This window comes from Ciona robusta, chromosome 5, assembly GCF_009617815.1.
Source record: "Ciona robusta chromosome 5, ASM961781v2".
NCBI classification, from domain to species: Eukaryota; Metazoa; Chordata; class Ascidiacea; order Phlebobranchia; family Cionidae; genus Ciona; species Ciona robusta.
Genome location: NC_143239.1, coordinates 1,647,212 through 1,664,912, shown reverse-complemented (window position 1 = coordinate 1,664,912; position 17,701 = coordinate 1,647,212). Strand labels below are relative to the sequence as shown.

General features: G+C 33.7%; 3 protein-coding genes across 3 annotated transcripts; 2 read left to right on the top strand and 1 right to left on the bottom strand.

Moving 5' to 3' along the window:
• Positions 1-42: 42 nt before the first annotated feature.
• Positions 43-7,434, bottom strand: LOC149735427 (WD repeat-containing protein 1-like). Its single transcript, XM_089878854.1, has 15 exons — positions 7,281-7,434; positions 7,103-7,224; positions 6,565-6,711; positions 6,081-6,172; positions 5,721-5,901; positions 3,637-3,747; positions 3,254-3,399; positions 2,957-3,042; positions 2,686-2,799; positions 2,530-2,612; positions 2,037-2,219; positions 1,595-1,699; positions 1,125-1,316; positions 695-839; positions 43-501 (listed from the first exon to the last, which is right to left on the bottom strand). Exons 1-15 carry the CDS (start codon positions 7,303-7,305, stop codon positions 395-397), a joined length of 1,839 nt encoding a protein of 612 aa, XP_089734980.1. The 5' UTR covers positions 7,306-7,434; the 3' UTR covers positions 43-394.
• Positions 7,435-7,898: 464 nt separating this feature from the next.
• On the top strand, positions 7,899-12,407 carry LOC149735426 (isocitrate dehydrogenase [NAD] subunit beta, mitochondrial-like). Its single transcript, XM_089878858.1, has 12 exons — positions 7,899-8,058; positions 8,177-8,236; positions 8,437-8,538; positions 8,776-8,908; positions 9,267-9,330; positions 9,661-9,793; positions 10,072-10,205; positions 10,494-10,596; positions 10,996-11,142; positions 11,508-11,602; positions 11,699-11,759; positions 12,224-12,407. The coding sequence occupies exons 1-12, from the start codon at positions 8,020-8,022 to the stop codon at positions 12,302-12,304; spliced, it is 1,152 nt and encodes a 383-aa protein (XP_089734984.1). The 5' UTR covers positions 7,899-8,019; the 3' UTR covers positions 12,305-12,407.
• Positions 12,408-13,193: 786 nt separating this feature from the next.
• LOC149735425 (uncharacterized) lies at positions 13,194-17,586 on the top strand. Its single transcript, XM_089878859.1, has 7 exons — positions 13,194-13,213; positions 14,834-14,939; positions 15,465-15,677; positions 15,940-15,972; positions 16,349-16,489; positions 16,671-16,816; positions 17,339-17,586. Exons 2-7 carry the CDS (start codon positions 14,861-14,863, stop codon positions 17,525-17,527), a joined length of 801 nt encoding a protein of 266 aa, XP_089734985.1. The 5' UTR covers positions 13,194-13,213; positions 14,834-14,860; the 3' UTR covers positions 17,528-17,586.
• The last annotated feature ends 115 nt before the right edge of the window (positions 17,587-17,701 follow it).

Below are 17,701 nucleotides of genomic sequence, written 5' to 3'. Positions count from 1 at the left end.
TTAAAGCTGTGTATCAAGTTTGGTAAATTCCAAACTACAAAATACAATTCTACCTCAAGATTTATTTTCCATTAATCAAAAGCAGCATTTACATTCATTAAAATTACAACCAAAATAAAACAATTTCTGTTTAAATTTTACACAAGCAATACAAGTATATTGTTTAAATCCGGACATATAAAATATATTTGATAAATGATTAAACATGCGCTGTACAAGTGCTTGCAAATTTAATTTTAATTATTAAAGGCATGTTTCTTAAATACTATGAACTGAGTAAAGTACATTCTACATTGGTTTATATAACATGGTTGTATTGAAAGCAGGCATTGTATCATACTGTGTTTCCACAAAGTATATCATTCCATGTTAATATTGAATATAAATTGTAAAGTTAAAATGATACAGTCCACTGCCTCACTGAGCAATCTTGGGCAACAGTTACAACAGTATGATTATCCAACCATGCCACATCATTTATTACACTCTTTGGATGAGCCCCTGTTAAAATAAATGTTATTAAACTGATGTGTTTGCATAAAACACACCTTTTATTATAGTTTTTAGACAATTAAAAAAGTTTAAACGATTTTTAAGAACAAAACAAAAAAATTGTTTGGGTAACCAAAAATATTTGAGGTAATAAACATGACTTTTTGATAAAACATTTCAAGACCTAAATTTCTCTACTTACTTTGAACTGTTCGCTTCTCACCAGTAGCATAATCCCACACCATAATTGAACAATCAACAGATACGGAACACAAGCGCTGACTATCTGGTGACCACGCAATTGCCGCCACTTTGTTTGAGTGGCCAGAAAACTGCTTGGCTGGTTCCTAACACAAAAAGAAAACTTAGTATTTAACAAAAAAAAAAACGAGAAAAACTGGCAACAGTGGTTTTGTGGTTAGACACTCACACTATATTACCTGTTTTATTGTAGTATCAACGTATGTCTTTGGGCAAGCCAAAACAATAGAAAAAACTAAAAAAAAGCTACAAAAACAAAGTTAAATACATGTTTAAAAGAGGTGTATTGAAATATACACACATGTTTATAACAACTGTTGTCCTCTCACTATAATTCATTACTCGTTTACAAAAATTGTCTTATAACTCACATTAAATCCCGTTGTCACTTCATAAATCGGTAGTTGGTTTACATCAGCAATTGCAACAAGTGTTTCATCAGGTGAAACAGCTATGGCAGAAACTTCATTCATTATCTTGTAAACTTCAGGGCTTTCAGTGATGGAATTGCCCTCAATATTGTAAAGTTGAAATGTGTTTACCGACTTGCTAGTAATGGTTTCCTTAAAAAAAATAAGGTAATTTTAACTGTAAAAGTTGTAATGCAGTTGGTTAAAACAGTGCGTCTGCACTTCTCGTGTATTTGAGAAAGCCTCAGTGCATATTGTGATCTAGTCATTTCATTTTTTATTTTACGCTTACAAATATTTATACTTAATATTTGGGTTTGGAACAGAAAGACTAGGCAATACTTTTGTAAGGAATCTTGACCAATAATTTTATTACTTTCTTTTTTATTTTTACCAATATGAAAATTTGGAAAAATAATCAAGTTACTTACTTTGCCTTTCGCAATGATGGTAGAACCGAATGTGTTTATCTTAGAAGGATGTTGTACCTTCCATGGGAGTGAAGACACTTTATTTCCATCTTTAATTAACACCAACTGCAATGTGACAAATAGGTTAAAAATAAACAGATTTTACTTATTTGTTTGTCTGTAGATTAAAGTGGTCAAAACACGAAGCTACATTCTACACCTCATGCCTGCTTTAGAATTATTGCCCATGTTACTTTGAATAATCAACACACATCGAACCCATTATACTTTAATTACGATGTCAATGTAACCAAAACCACAAATGCCTTTTTAAAAAGAATAATGGTAAAAATATTTCTGCAATCAGAAGACATTTAAAGAAAGCGAAACCCACTAATTCAATAATAGGCCCATAGGCTACTAATTACCAGGAATTTAATTACAGACATTTCAAAGTTCTTACTTCTTTCTGACAACTAACAACAAGCTTGCCATCTTTTGTTTTACGGATGGCTGTTGGTTCTGACTCAAGAGGAATGGTATCATTATTATATTCAGCTGTGTCGCAATCTGCAAACCTCACATTGTTGTCCAAGCCAACAGTGATCAGCTTGTTAATATCTGCATCATAGAGCATTGAGACTACCTGTTAATTAGAATACAAGTATTACTAAAATATTAAAGTACAAATTTTAATGTTTAAAATGTCGTATAGGTAACACTTCCAAGTTCAGAACGCAAGGAATATATTTAGCATTTTTTACTAAACAATGCTTTGTTTAAGCATAACATAAATTATTCTTTAAAGACAATAACGAAGACGAATAAATTAAAATAAGAACAGAGAAATAGCAGCAAACATTGAAATTGATCAGTCAAACAAATTTGCTACACAAGGTGTTAGCATCCAAAAAGAGTTCTGCTTAAAGGTATTTTAAATATAAATAGGATCTCACCTTAGTCCCATGACCTCTTCCTTTGAATTTGATAGCATCACCAGTCTCGGCATTCCATTTAACTACTCTGCCTTCAAAGCTGGCTGTGTATAAAAATATAAAACATAACCTTATTTTACATAGCTGGTTTATTTGAGAATACAAAAATAGACATACCTGAAAATATACTGTCACTGCCATTAGTAGTCACAGCCACAATAGTCTTGTTGTGACCACTTATAACCCGAAGTGGGGTGTCTGGGTTTTCTCGGTCAAGGTAGGTAATGTCTCCTGAAAAAAAAATTAAATTTTTTTTATGTAAATCAATAATTATACAAATTTGCTTTTTATGAAGTAACTAATCAACAATTTGGGGGTAATTCTGCCTTAATTCAGGTCCCATGGCATACCCCATACCCATAGTATCTTACCCCAAAATCTATTATACCTGATAAGCCAACAGAGAGCAAGTGGTCTCCCTGCCACAAACAACCAAGTTGCTGATCATCAACACTTGTTCCCATATTAAAGGTTCTAGAAAATAATATCCTAATGAAATTTTATGTTAAAAACGCCTGGTAATTTTGTAAGATTAACTGGAAAGGCTTTCCAGGAGTTACAAGACAATTTTAACTCAGTTGCAATGGGTTTTAATTGCTTTGGTTACTGAAATACCTAAAGAAAACTGTGGATTTGGAAATCCAGCCATGTTCATTACTATATATTTTAAACATTGTTTGCTTACGTAATAACTTGACGAGATTCAACGTCCCAAATCTTGGCAGTTTTATCAGCGGATGCCGATAACAGTTCTGTACCTGTTGCGTTGAAACATAAACTGTAAACCCCACCTTTATGCTTGTCTGATGAGCCTTCTCCGAGCTTCTGGAGCTAATAAATATAAACAGAAATACAAATTAGACATCATAAACAATAATTAAAAATTATTGTTTGGCATTTATAATTAAATATTCTTTTGTATATTTGAAAAACATCGAAAGACTCATTGCTTCTTGCTTGTTGCAGTATTTTTGTTTACATAAAATCATTGACACATCAAAATCAAACAATTCAAAGTTTGCTTCAAATTAGCTTTGAGCATACTTTGAAAAATAGCTTATCACATACCAAGTCCCCAGTTTTGCCATCGTAAAGATAAATATCCCCATCAGAGCTGCAGACAGCAAAATATTTCCCGTCAGGTGAAAATCGAACACAGTTTGCAAACCTTTGACCGCCCTGGTGAAAGTAATCAAATTATTATTTAAATACTAATTTACACAAACTTGAAAAGTGTTTTGCGTTCTGTATGCTGAAACAATGTTTGATATTTTAGCATGAAAGGATGAATGTAACTTGGCTGGAAAACCACAATTGTTATAACACAAGTGTTAATACACCTCATGTCAGCTTACAGGCTACCATGTATGTTACTTTTTAGGGATGTGCCGAGCCGAGCCCGAACTCAAAAGCTCGTGCCCGAGCGTCTCGTTTTCTGACGCTCGGCGCTCGGTTGAAAACTGGGCCGAGCGCCGAGCCTTATGCTATAATGTTGCACGCGAGAGCGAAAAATATTAAAAATGAAAAAAAAGTGAAGCTACTAAGAGATAACGAGACTGGTCAGCGTAGCTTTCTCTTTTATTGTTTTTCGTTCGTTGTGAACTTGCTCTCTCGCAAGTAACGAATCGCAACGTCAGCTATTTGCCGGTATCGAATTACAGCAGGTGTCGAATTACACGAGCGCCCAATGTTTTCGTATCACATTTTAAATAAAAAGCCAAAAACTCTTAAACTTTTTTATAATGAAATATTATAAATTGCTGCAACCACGGTTTTGCAACCACATGACAGCCCCCTTAACCGCAGACACGCACGCAACCAGAAAATGCTAAGACGCACACACACGCGTTGCATTCAATATAACATTCCTTCGCTTGGAATTGGAACAATTTTTCATTCAATTATTACATCAGGTGTCCTATCGCAAGGTAACTATTAAATATGACGTTTCATAATATAACAATCGGGAGGAATGTGCCCACTGCCCAAATTGGGCAGCCAAACCAACCACGAGATCAAACCATCGTGTATCAGCGTCACATTTTTACACTCTGCGCCGGCGTATGAAATAAAGGAAGACGCATGCGGTAGCATACATTCCACACGTAACAAACGAAGCAATCGTTGTGAATTTATTCTGGTGAAAAATGATTTAATGAAACTCTGTTTCTCGTGCGGTGCCATCAAACGATGTTTTTTTGGCTTCAGTCCAAGCTCGGCCGGGACGATACTTTGTAATATCATATTACAATTTATGTTGGTTCCCATTTACTGATAGCGTCGCTCACATAATCGCGATTTACCTGCATTTAAACTAATCATCAGAAACAAAAATTATACACAAACTGCAGATTGTATAGAAGCGAATGAAACACGATTGTTTTCAACAAAGTTTTCAACAATCTCGTTTGTGATGTAACGATCGTAAAGGTTTATTCTGACGTAAATAACCGTTACCATATCCAAGATGAACATGCGTAGAAACTTGCCAGTTGCGCCACTGGCTGTAACAATTATATATATTTTTTTAATTAAATACTTTTTGTATGAATTTTACATTTTGCAACAGTAGAAATTACGAAACGAGACGCGTCTTTAACCGCAAACCACGTGTTCTGTATTATTTTGATTAGCGACGCTTTTCGGCTGAATAGGAACGCATTCTCGTACGCCTTTCTCCTTGATGACGTCATAGGTGCTCGGGCTCGGGCTCGTGCCGAGCTTTTCGTTGAAGCTCGGCGCTCGGCGAACCCCAGCTTTTTCAACTTCAGCACATCCCTATTACTTTTTGGGCGATTATTTTTCGGGGCATTTTTTTTGTATGGCTGATAACTTGGACAACCCATTAGTGACCACTGGGTTGGAACAATTGCTGTTAACTTACTTGCCCAAGAACACATACTCCCATAATGGTAGCAGTGACGGCCCTGAACCCATTACCTATGGCTGGGTTACAGGCAGGCGCGCTAACCACTTTGCTATATATATATATATATATGAAAGAATGAAAGTACTGACATATTATTTAACAAAAAAATAGAAAATTCTTATTTCTATTAGACTTCAGTTAGGATACACTCATACACATTACACAAGTAGTTGTATTTTTCCTATTGTTTGCTAAACTCAGAACATTCTTCTAAGGTACCCACCTCCACAACTTTGGCATCCTTGAATGGTGGTCCAGAATAAAAATAAGTTGAATAATCTTCAGAAGCCACAGCACACTTGTACGGACGTGTTGGTTTAATATGAACAGAGTTGGCTGATTTACCAATCCCGTTTAAGTTTCCAACACTTGATCCAGAATCCCACAGTAAAGCATGAGCATACCTGTCATTTATCTTTAATGTTATTTAAAAAGACTAAGCAGTGTTAAGATAAATATAATAACACAGATAGGCAATAGTTTTTTAAATTAATACATGTAAAAACTAAGTGCAGTCAGGTAACAACAGCAACAGAACACAAAAAAGCAGAAATATTAGATAAAAGAAAAAAGATTTTCTTACTTCTCTCTACCCTCTCCACACACTGCTATACGTTTGCTATCAGCATCCCACGATATGTCCTTGACCTTACCAGCAAGGACCTGATACTCATACTGAAACATAATATGCATTATTTATTTACTATAAGCTGGATCAAAGGTATTTGAAACATTGTAGAATTCACTGCACAAAGTTACTAAGTAACAAATGGGAAACCATTTAGGTTTGTAAATGCCTGTTTACTGCAATTTAGTTGTAAAAATGAGATATATACATATTTATTACAAATGTATATATGTAGCCCCAATTTTAACAGGTAACAAATTAGAAACTATTTGGTATTTAGGTTTGTAAATGCCTGTTTACTGTTACTTATGTGTAAACATGAGATATATATATACATACTTAATATAAATGTATACATGTAGCCTCAATTTGAACAGGTATGTGTAACCTATCTTTTTCGTAAATTATATGTAGCCCATTTTTTTATATATATGTTTACCTTTACAAGGTGTTCCTTTTGTGTGGTGTCCCAGATTTTAATCCAACCGCTTGCATCACCAGAACAAATATAATAACCAGTGTTTGCATATTTGGCAACTGATGGTGGTTTTTGATGGCCAGAAAATAGATCAATGCTCTTTGGATTCTGTAAAATGGAGGTTTATATTAGTTTAAAACAGTGCACAACTGCAGAACTTTATCATTCAGTCAGTTAGGTTAAGTAAGTCATTTTCTGTGAGCTAACATTTTTTGTGTTGCAGAAGTTATTGTGTATGCCTATATGTATACAGTAGACACTTACTGCAATACCCACTAATAAAAAAGTGGGTTCCACCCACCCTATACTTGGTAATGAAATTATAGACTTTGATGCTATACCTAATTTAACAGAGACCCATTCTCAATCAATAAACACGGTGTGCCTTTGGTGTTGCCTAAATACACAAATGTGTCAAACTAATAATGTTGCTTTATAAAGTCAACCAATACTTGTCAACAATAAGTCAACAATAAAACAAAAGATGTGTAAGGTATACCTCAATATCACGAACGATAACACAGTTTCCACAGCAATATAAGAAATTCTTTCCTTTTGGGTCCGCCCCTAAGACATATGCAACAGCACGTTCTGTTTGTGGGAGGCCTGCGAACACCTCCTCTGCAAAAATAGTTGATAAATGAAGGTTATGAAACATACAATAAGAGGAAACATACTTGAAGTAATCTTCATTGATGCCATACTTGAGCAGAAGATGATTAACTTTAATACACTGTATGCAACCTGAACAATTCACAAATTAATTTATATAATGTACAATAAAAAAAGTTTTTAAATAGTGCAATACTATGCTAGATGAGTAAACGAGAGCCACGCTAACGGCGATTGCTATATTCTCAAATCTTCACTTACTACTCTAACTTCTGCCATGCCCATTTTGCCTCAACAGGATATATTGCAACCGCACGGTTAGCCTACAATAGAGCTACAAGACTATGAACTGCTTGTTGTTACAAAAACTATGAACGTATTTATGTGTAATGAAAAGTTCTCTTCGCCCGTATAAGCGAAACTGGCGACCGGTCGCTCTTCAAAAGCAAACACCGGATAATTACCATATAAGGTTTTATCCACCTATGATGTCATCGGCACATGAGACCGCTAAGGTGAAACGCCATATTCCAATACCTGTTGCCGCGAATAAATAAAACTCTCCATATAAAGCAACTCGGCATGCGAGGCAACGGTAAAGATAGAAAAATGATATTGGTTTTAAAATTGGCAAATGAAGACCCGTTCGTTTAAATATTCATTAACGATGGCGACACCTTGCGGTTGACATCTTCCAATAAATTTGATTTGATTTACATTTGACCGCTGTAGTGGTCATTAGTAAAATATAAGTTCACATTACGTTGTAAAATCTTAAGTTATTCGTTAAAATAATCCAGCAATATGACAACCCTGAGAAGTATGACTCGCCTGCTACTAAAGGTAAGCCTTAATTGGTAATATTTACAACATTTGGCTATTCACCTATTGTTTGTTTTGTGTAGGTATGATTTTGTCACTTTTGTGTATATGTGTCTGTAATGTTTGCTTTTATTCACAGTCCGTACCGGCAGCACACAAGATAGCTACGACTCGACGGTTTGTACATGCATCGTTTCAGGTGAATTTTAAATGTGTTTAAGAGTTTTGACTCAATGATATAAAAAACATGACATGATTGCGGTGGGTATTGCTTTATTGGTTGAAATTTCTATTATTTTATTATTTAAGGTATATGTTTTCCGATTTCCTTTATGGAAATATGTACCTAACTGTTAATGTAACTTCTTAAAATGTATAAAACTATTAAATGCATTTCAGAATTTTGCTAAAAAACCTGCGGAAACTCAATCTGGAGAGAAATTGCGAGTCACCATGATTCCTGGGGATGGAGTTGGACCAGAATTAATGTATTCAGTGAAGGTTGTTGTTTATGAAAAAAATTAGGCAATCTCGAAACTCTGAATTGAATAATCATTCTTAAAATACTTTTAATACATCTCGAGCATTTGGAAATAACATTGCTGAATTTGTTCTGTAAATTTATTTTTGCATTCTGTAATATCTTTATGAAACAGTTGAAAAAAACCTATATTTATAAATACAGACATTAGGATATAGGCTATTATATATATTTATTTACTTTGTTTTAATATATAGGAAGTGTTCACAGCAGCTGATGTTCCAATCCAGTTTGAAGAATTTTGGGTTAGTGAGGTTCAAGACCGATGTTCTGATGAACAGATTGCAGAACTTATTCATTCCGTTGCTAAAAACAAAGTTGCACTTAAAGGTAATTGCCACCATGTCAAGTTAGGCAATAAAACATTTCATAAACAGTAAAAATAAATCAAAAAAACGAATGAATATTTTTGTTTCTGAAAATATTCAAAACCCAATCGCTTGCTTATATTTTCAAATATAAGCATGAAAAAGCAGAATTGCCGTTTTTTTATCCCTTTTGTCTACCTAGCAGGACTTATACATGTTGGGCAAAGTTAAAAATACCAAAGCGGTTTTTAGCTTTTTCTACTTTTCCTGCAAAAGTTTGTTTAGAACTTTAAAAGTTTAGACTGTATAATGAACTGGTCACTAACTTTTCAGTAATCGTAATCACTGATTTTATTCTTAAAATATGTTTGTTTGTTAAGGTATTCTTGCCACACCTTCTTGGTTTGACATGGGAGAACTACAATCTGTTAACATGAACATAAGGTAGAGTATTACAAGTAATACCAAGACAATTAATATTATATATATATATATGTTTATCATACCAAAGTTCTGTAACATTGGCCACATAAATTTAGATCCATAAAAATCTAATCCATACATCTAAATCCATGTATATATATTTGCTTTCATAACATTTAATTTCAGAAACTTTTTATTACAGTTCTTGTTTTTTAAAAAAAAATCAAAAACAAAAGAGTAGGCTAGTTATGTTATGTATGATTCATAACATTTAATTCCAGATTTGTTATTATATATAGCCCCCATGTGTTTAATTCAATTAACCCTTCAAAACATTTTATTTTTTGACAGAAAACAGTTGGATTTGTTTGCAAACGTTGTTCGTGTAAAAAGTTTACCTGGAATCACCACTCGACATGGAGCGATCGACATCGTGGTTATTCGGGAACAAACAGAAGGAGAATACAGCGCACTTGAGCACGAGGTGGAATATTAACTTAACATATTTATAACAACGTGAGGTACAACCAGGCATATGCCTCTTTTAACCTCTTTTTGTGGAAGTTAAGTATGAAATATATGCATGTTTCATTGTACAGTAATATTCAAATGTAATATTAGAATGTGTATTTTCTATTTTCTTTAATCTGTATTTGTACTCTATTTCATTTTGTATCCCAAAATAGTTTAAAAAATGATGCTGATAAAACATAAAACAATTAGTATGCAACCACCGACCAATTTGTTTATATTATTCCATAGAGTGTACCTGGTGTGGTGGAATCTTTAAAAATCATAACCCGGGTAAAATCAGAGAGAATTGCCAAATTTGCTTTTGATTATGCAACCAAGCATGGAAGGAACAAAGTTACAGCAGTTCATAAAGCAAATATTATGTATGTTCACTTTCGAATGTTTTGAAAAACACAAAATTTTGTATGTTTGTTACTTCACAAACAACTTAAAATTTGTTAAAACATACAATTTACAAAAAAATGCAATTTAAAAAAATATACAATTTACGAAAAAAAAGCAATTTACAAAATCTAATCCAGATTTTACAGAGTAGCTTATACATTATATAATCACTGAATATTTTATATACAATTACATAAGCATAAATCAAACAAAACTCAAATTCACAATTTTGTTAAAACTCAAATTCACAATTTTGTTAAATCTAGGAAACTTGCCGATGGAATGTTTCTTGATTCTTGCCGAGAAGTTGCCAAACTTTATCCTAAAATTAAGTTTGAAGCTATGATTGTAGATAACACTTGTATGCAAGTGAGTAAATGTTACTTCACAGGCAGTCTATTTTCGTCGTACTGTAAGCAGTATAAAGTTTTAACACTGATGGTTACATGGTGTAGTAGAGTTAAATTTTTATTTTGTACACTTTATTTTTATAATGCAACATTGTTACATCTTCAAGTTTAAACACAGATGGTTACATGGTGTAAAAGAATTGAATTTTTATTTTTTTACACTTTTTTATATTACTACATTGTTACATCTTGTACGGTACATATTTTGTATAATGGATTATACAAAATTGAAATTTAACACTTTTTGTTTGGTTGCATTTTAGATTAGTGCTTTCTTATTCGAGAATGTGTTGAAAATAGGGTTTACAATTGACGTACTATATGTTCTTCTATAAAATTTAACCAAATTTTTTTTTAGCTTGCCTCCCACCCTTCTCAATTTGACGTGATGGTGATGCCAAACTTGTACGGGAACATCATTGATAATTTGGCTGCAGGTCTCGTTGGAGGCGCTGGTGTGGTGCCGGGTGAAAGTTACAGCCCTGATTGTGTGGTGTTTGAAACTGTAAGTTAGATTTATATTTATCCTGTTCTAATGGTTGAGGGAACTTTTTGCCTACTTTTTCTTCCAACTGCAGGAGTATTTTAGCTTTAATTAGTAAGATATATCTTCAAGTTGTATTTTAGGTTTAGCAGCCACTTTTAACTAATATGTTTGTTTATTCATAGCTTGTTAGAACGACTGTTGTTTTGTAGAATGTAGATAACTCCAGTCTCTTTATCAATATATGTATAGTTTACAATTTCATATTTGGTTAATTAATCAAACCACGTAACATGGTACAGAATCATTACAAAAACTTAATACATTTTCATATAGTCATAACATAAGTAATTATGTAATTTAATTTACGTATGTTAAATACACAGGGAGCTCGCCATCCATTTGCACAAGCTGTTGGACGTAACATAGCCAACCCCACTGCCATGCTAATGTGTGCTGCTAATATGTTACATCATATGAAGTAAGGTGTTATGTTTTATGTTAATTGGTGTTTGAAGTAAATTATTGTTGCTCATATTTGGTGCTATGGAATTTAACTTCTACTTTGTTTTAATAGTTTAGTGGCGCACGCCAAACTTGTACAAGATGCACTTTTAAAAGTTCTTCGAGATGGAAAGGTATTTTATTTTATCCTTTTTTAGTTTTAATTTGAATCTACTTATTTGATTGCTTAGTTTTGGTTCAAATTAACCAAATATTTAAACATACATACCATGAAAGTAATATATTGAATTTTGTATCCAGTGCATTATATATTTCCCCAAAACTGAACTACCGTATATATATATTCCCAAAATATATTATATATCCCCCCAAAACTGGACTACCGTAAAAATTTATTTTCAACCAAATGTGCAATGTGGTGAGATGTAAAACAACACAGATACTGTTTTTATCATACATCAAGTCAGTAATATATATATATATATATATATATATAATATATATATATATAATATATATATATATATATATATATAACAGACTGGGTAATGTTACTAATGTATTTTATCATTACAAACAAAACTATTACATTGCTAAAGCCAAACTTGGTTAATTTTTCTTCTCCATACAATTACAGATACGCACCACTGACTTGAAGGGTTATGCAACCACCACCGAATTCACAGCTGCAGTTATTAATAATTTAGGTAAAGCTTAAAACTTGCCAAGATTCCACACAAGTTTATTATTTATTTAATGTTAGGCTGCTAGTTCCGTTTATTTTTTTTCCAAAGTTCAATAAAAAATATTTTGTTGTCAAATCTTTTATAGTGACGTCCCAGTTTACGTCATTGTATGACGTCAGAAGTACTGAAAGTTGTTGTTGTGGCGTGCTTCGTACGTCCTAATAATATTTCCGTTTGAGAACGATTATTACGCAATAATTGAGTTAATGATAAAATTGTGCCTTAAATAGCATCCACACATTAAGCTTTAATTAGGGTTCAAATTACAAAGAAGTTCAATTCTCATACTTCAATAAGATGAATTACAATAATCAAGGTTTGTAATTAATATGTCTGCTGAATGGTTAAACCAAATTAATTTACATTTTGACGTGAGATTGATCGCACGACTTGTGCGTATTCCCCGCCTTCATTAGCCCGCCTTCATAAGTGCACACGTCACGATTAATTTAAATGCGAAGTTACCAGTATTTGTTGACACATGCTCACGATAATGACGGAAATTTAACGTTCATTAGTTGCGTGTGTCTTTAATTTCCTGGCATTAGCAGTAATCGTACGGCATAAAACCAGTAATTTTTTAATCTGAACAGCAAATTTAGAAATCTTAAATTGCGAACTTTAGTCAGATTTTTAAAAGGTTGGTTTAGTACGCTTCGGCGAAATATGAATAGTTCTACAGTGAGTCACAAATATAGATGTGTTATAGATTAAAAGGAAATTCAATATGCCCTCGGTTAAAGCGTAGCCTTTGAATTAAAGGCGGTGGCTGAAGTATTAAAACTCTAATAAGAATACAGTTTCGTAAAGACGGGTAACGGAAAAAACGACAGCAAATATAACACGCCGAAGTTTGAAATAGTATTGGAAGGCGGGGTAAGGTAGGACATGTTTTCTTTTTATCATCTCATTTGGTAGAGTAAACAAAAAATATTTACCGAATAAAATAACGGCATGCTTACGATTCTAAAAGAGCGTTGTTAATTGTTTCAAACATGATTATAAAATATGGAATTTTGGTGTTAACGGTATTCCATCTTTCCCCACCTTACTTAATATACAAAACTTATTGCATGACATATATTACAGATAGTTGCACTTTAACGCCTAAACATAACTATAGGGTGTTTGTTTACATATATTTAAAGCGCTATTATTCTTCATATCCATATTCAAAACATTTATAGATTATGTTAGTTACCTTACACCCAACTCCGTCACTAGCGCATTATTTTTGTCTGGTCTTATCTTGCCCCGGGCAGCACGGAGCCAGTATTCTTATTCATTCACAAAGAAATATTCCTATATACTGTATTCATCAAGAGTTAGGTTATAGCTTTTTATAGGGCATACTAGAAACGATTAATTAATTGTAGCCAGTTTTGTTGGAGCAGGAAATTATATAAAAATAGAGACTTTTTATTGTTTGTCGAGATTATCTGAAGTAAATGATAAATAAGCTGCAAGTTTATAAACCATGTTTATGAAGTAAAATCAGTTGTTTTCTGATATGTTTTTAAAATAATAATTCCTACTTAAATATAGTACGGTTGGGGATATACGGGACACCCTAAGCTCATAATAATATCCTAATATCCTGGTCGTGTTTTAAACAAATAAAAACAATCTATATGGAAGTCGTGTAAATATAGTTTCATAATTCTTTGAATGTTTACTAGGCCTATACCAAATGGGACGATAAAATAGAATAAAAAGGTGTCCCATTTTCCCACCCTATTTAGATCTAATTGACAGGCTCAATAATTTCCTGTTAGTTTTGTTTTATTGGGACAGAAAAATCATCATAATTAGAAACGTTTAAAAGATAAACTGGTATCAAACCGTATGTTTTAGTTCAGTAGTTGCGGATAATTAGAAAAAAATTAATTTGTGATTACGGTCTTAGCGCTGTCCGTCCCATTATCTCAAAAAGCCAATTCTTGGTATTTATGACTAGTGCGCATGATACGTACTGGTACCATAATAGCAATCACCAGGTACTGTGTAAGGTCGGAAAGGGATGCTAAACTTTTCTTCCTCGGGCACCAAACGCCCCATACCAAGCAAGTAACGAGAACTCATGAATGCGTAGCCTATATATCTAAAATGTAACAGAATTTATAACGTGTGCAAGAGTTTGTGTCGATTTCTTTAATCTTTTAGATAAAAGTAGGCTATATAGGTAGTGAGTATATACTACTTCAGCTTATATACAGTGTTATTTTTCAAGGGCGTGATGTGTACCAGTTTGTGTCGGTTTCCTTAATCTTTGAGATAAAAGTATATAGTTATTAGTTTATAAATACACCACATTCAACTTATATTATAGTATTTTTCTTTAGGGACGTAATTTACACAAGGTTTTCAGATGAATAAAATGTTAGGTGATATCGCTGCCCCGAAGAAAAATATATATTAAAATATCCTAGCCTATAGAATAAAATTTGTTGCTATATGCTCACATTGTAACAAATTCTAATTATAAACTTTTTATTTGACAGATATTTTGTAAAAAAAACAAATAAAAAATGCATTACCAACTTATTATTTTGGCGATCCTCGCTCTGGTTTCTGTAACAAAGCAACAAACATTTGATATTGCGACTGGTAAGTAACAAATCAAGTTTGGGGGTTGGTAAAAAATATTTTTGGCATTATAGTTTACTAACACTGTGAAACTTGAGTGGCGTGCTGGGAGGTATAAAAATAAGATTAATTTTGTTTTGTTTTAAATAATTAACAACGGTCTATGGAAGTCGTAAAAATACGGCTTTAAATTTCCTTGGTTCTTTTTTGTTTACTACCAAATGCGACGAAAAATAGAATGATAAGGTGTCCTATCCCCCCTCCCTGCAATATAATGATTTCAATTACTGTTATAATTATGCTTCTTGGGTACAGCGCCGCCACACTGGTCGCTAATGTGCCTGCTTTCAACCCAGAACAAACGTGTTCAAGGCTCAAGCCGCTTTGAGCATGTATGTATCAAACCACTATGTGCATGTATGTGTCTTGTCGCAAGACACCCAAAGGCAATTACTCTAACGGTCTAACCAGTAGTTCCTTTGCCTAATTTGTCTGCTATACCATAAAAAAAATCTCAAAAAAAGTGTTTCGTTCATTCTGTTTTAGTTCCAATTCGCGTTCAATCTTACTGCAGCAGCAAGATGGCGGTCCGGGGGACATGTAGAGCCACCTTCAACCGATACACGTTCAACCAGGCCACAAATGAGTGCGAACATTTAGTATTTGGTGGTTGTGGAACAACAAGAAACATTTTTCTTACCCGAGAAGAGTGTGAGCGCGATTGCAAGCGAACCGAAACCCAAATGCGAGCGCTGCGAAGTAAGTTCGATTCTTTATATACCAAAGATTTGTTTCATTTGTTAATTAAAAGACTATTATCAATTGGGAAACTATTGGGTAAATACAAGAATGCAAGCTCTTTTTATGAACAATTATATTTTAAAATTTGCAATTGTCGGTCTCGATTTCTAAAATGGGTCCCATCTTCCCCCACCCTATTTTATGTTTCAATCTTCCAATATCGGTGTTTAAAATATTTGATCCAAAGATAATGTCCTACCCAATATTTTCTTATACGCAGGTTCTTCTCAAAGTTGCACATTCCAAGTAAATTGTAAGTATGTAAGGAATTGAAATAAAAATAGACACACGTGTTCCAGTTTAAATTTTTTATACTATAAGTGTTGTTTGAAAATCCCATGGTTGGCTTTGCAACGACACGGACACACGGGTTTAACACATACGCCCACAATGGTAGCAGCGACGAGCCTTGAACCCATTACCTAATGGTTACAGGGAGGCGCGCTAACCACTACGCCAACTGTAAAGCAGTCACAATGGGCTAAATTAGAAGAGTAATAACATTAACATGAAAGGGTATTTATAGAGTAGGAGAAGTATTGTACACATTGTTACGTTGGCTGTCTTGGGTAAAAAGTATCTTGAGTAAAAATCTGTTGTATACACACAATTTGTGTTTTGTTTCTTAGTGGGAAGAGACTGTTCAATCAACAATCCATCTGACATCGGACTTTGTCTTAACTATTCGCCGACCAATCTCACACAACACAGTTGTTTATCGTTTGGTTGCTGCTGGGATTCTATTTTAAGGATCTGTTACCAAAAAGCAAGTACGTACGTTTAAATGTTGTTTTCGACTCGTTTTTTTTTAAAAAAACTTTTGTTTCCATTAAGTCACTGATGCATTACACCCTTTATCACCCGAAATATAAATACATAAAAATTAGGACTATAATCAATATAAGTAAACGACAAGCCTTACCAAAGTTTTAAAATATTTTGTTATATCAGGTCAAACCGTTGAAACGCACTGCCAGATTAAATACGCGGATGAGTTTGGGTTTTATGGCAAACTGAACTTCCAAGGCGATCGCCGATATCCATCCGGATGGTCCGGTCAACTTAGTTTTTCTAGATCTGTTGCGGGCGGTTTCTGTGTAAGTTGCATTTAGAGATGGTGTGGTCATACACGTCTTATAATATTTTCTTATGTATAGTAAAATGGAGGAAGATGGGACACCTTTAACACGTAATATCCAAATATCCTGAACAGGTTTTAAACATTTTACAACGGTCTATGGGAGTCCTGGGAATACGGTTTTATAATTCTTTAAATGTTATTTGTATACTACCAAATGCGACGAGAAAATAGAATGAAAAGGTGTCTCATTTTCCCCCACCCTACTATATATTGTTCTGGTGCGTCGGGATCATATATAATGTTAAGTGTATACAGTCAAGTTATGGGCGTCGTTAGTATACAAGTGTATATAGGGACGTTAAAGTAATAGTTCAATTCTTGCCCAAAAGTCCTTGAAGATATGATTCCTCATGGTTCCGGACATTACCTGTATAAAACAGAATGTCACAGCAGGTGTTGGAGCAAATATCCCCTAAACCCCCCTCGATTAGGATAATGCAAGTTTCAATCAATCAATCATCTTTACCTATTTTGTCAGCTTCTTCGAGACCAAGTTGAACCAAGTGGTATACAAGTATCATCAACTACAATGAATGACAGACGCTTCTTCTTTCTGCACGGCACACAGCCAGTATATGAAGGACACAATGTTGCTGTCTTATTTTCAGGCAGCTATGGAAATGCAAATTTTAACCACCAGAGATGTTCGCAGTTAAATTATCCCTGAGCTTATTATTTGTCATTTTATATTAGCGCCTGTTTAAATAAAAAATTTTGCTGCTTGAATTTGTTTATGCGCACAGATGAGAGAGGCCAGTCGCAAAGCTACGTGCTTCAGCAATACATGTCAAAATACACAAAAACATGTTTGAAGAAAGGTGTGTAAGCTGTGTATAACACT

Excerpts from the sequence above, each read along its gene's own strand:
- LOC149735425 (XM_089878859.1), top strand. The coding sequence starts at position 14,861 with ATGCATTACCAACTTATTATTTTGGCGATCCTCGCTCTGGTTTCTGTA. Across the intron at positions 15,678-15,939 it reads CCAAATGCGAGCGCTGCGAA|GTTCTTCTCAAAGTTGCACA; the intron begins GTAAGTTCGATT and ends TCTTATACGCAG. Across the intron at positions 15,973-16,348 it reads TTGCACATTCCAAGTAAATT|TGGGAAGAGACTGTTCAATC; the intron begins GTAAGTATGTAA and ends TTTGTTTCTTAG.
- LOC149735427 (XM_089878854.1), bottom strand. The coding sequence starts at position 7,305 with ATGGCATCAATGAAGATTACTTCAA. Across the intron at positions 840-1,124 it reads AAGTGACAACGGGATTTAAT|GAACCAGCCAAGCAGTTTTC; the intron begins GTGAGTTATAAG and ends TTTTTGTGTTAG. Across the intron at positions 502-694 it reads TGAGAAGCGAACAGTTCAAA|GGGCTCATCCAAAGAGTGTA; the intron begins GTAAGTAGAGAA and ends TTATTTTAACAG.
- LOC149735426 (XM_089878858.1), top strand. The coding sequence starts at position 8,020 with ATGACAACCCTGAGAAGTATGACTCGCCTGCTACTAAAG. Across the intron at positions 9,331-9,660 it reads TCTGTTAACATGAACATAAG|AAAACAGTTGGATTTGTTTG; the intron begins GTAGAGTATTAC and ends ATTTTTTGACAG. Across the intron at positions 10,206-10,493 it reads GTTCATAAAGCAAATATTAT|GAAACTTGCCGATGGAATGT; the intron begins GTATGTTCACTT and ends TGTTAAATCTAG.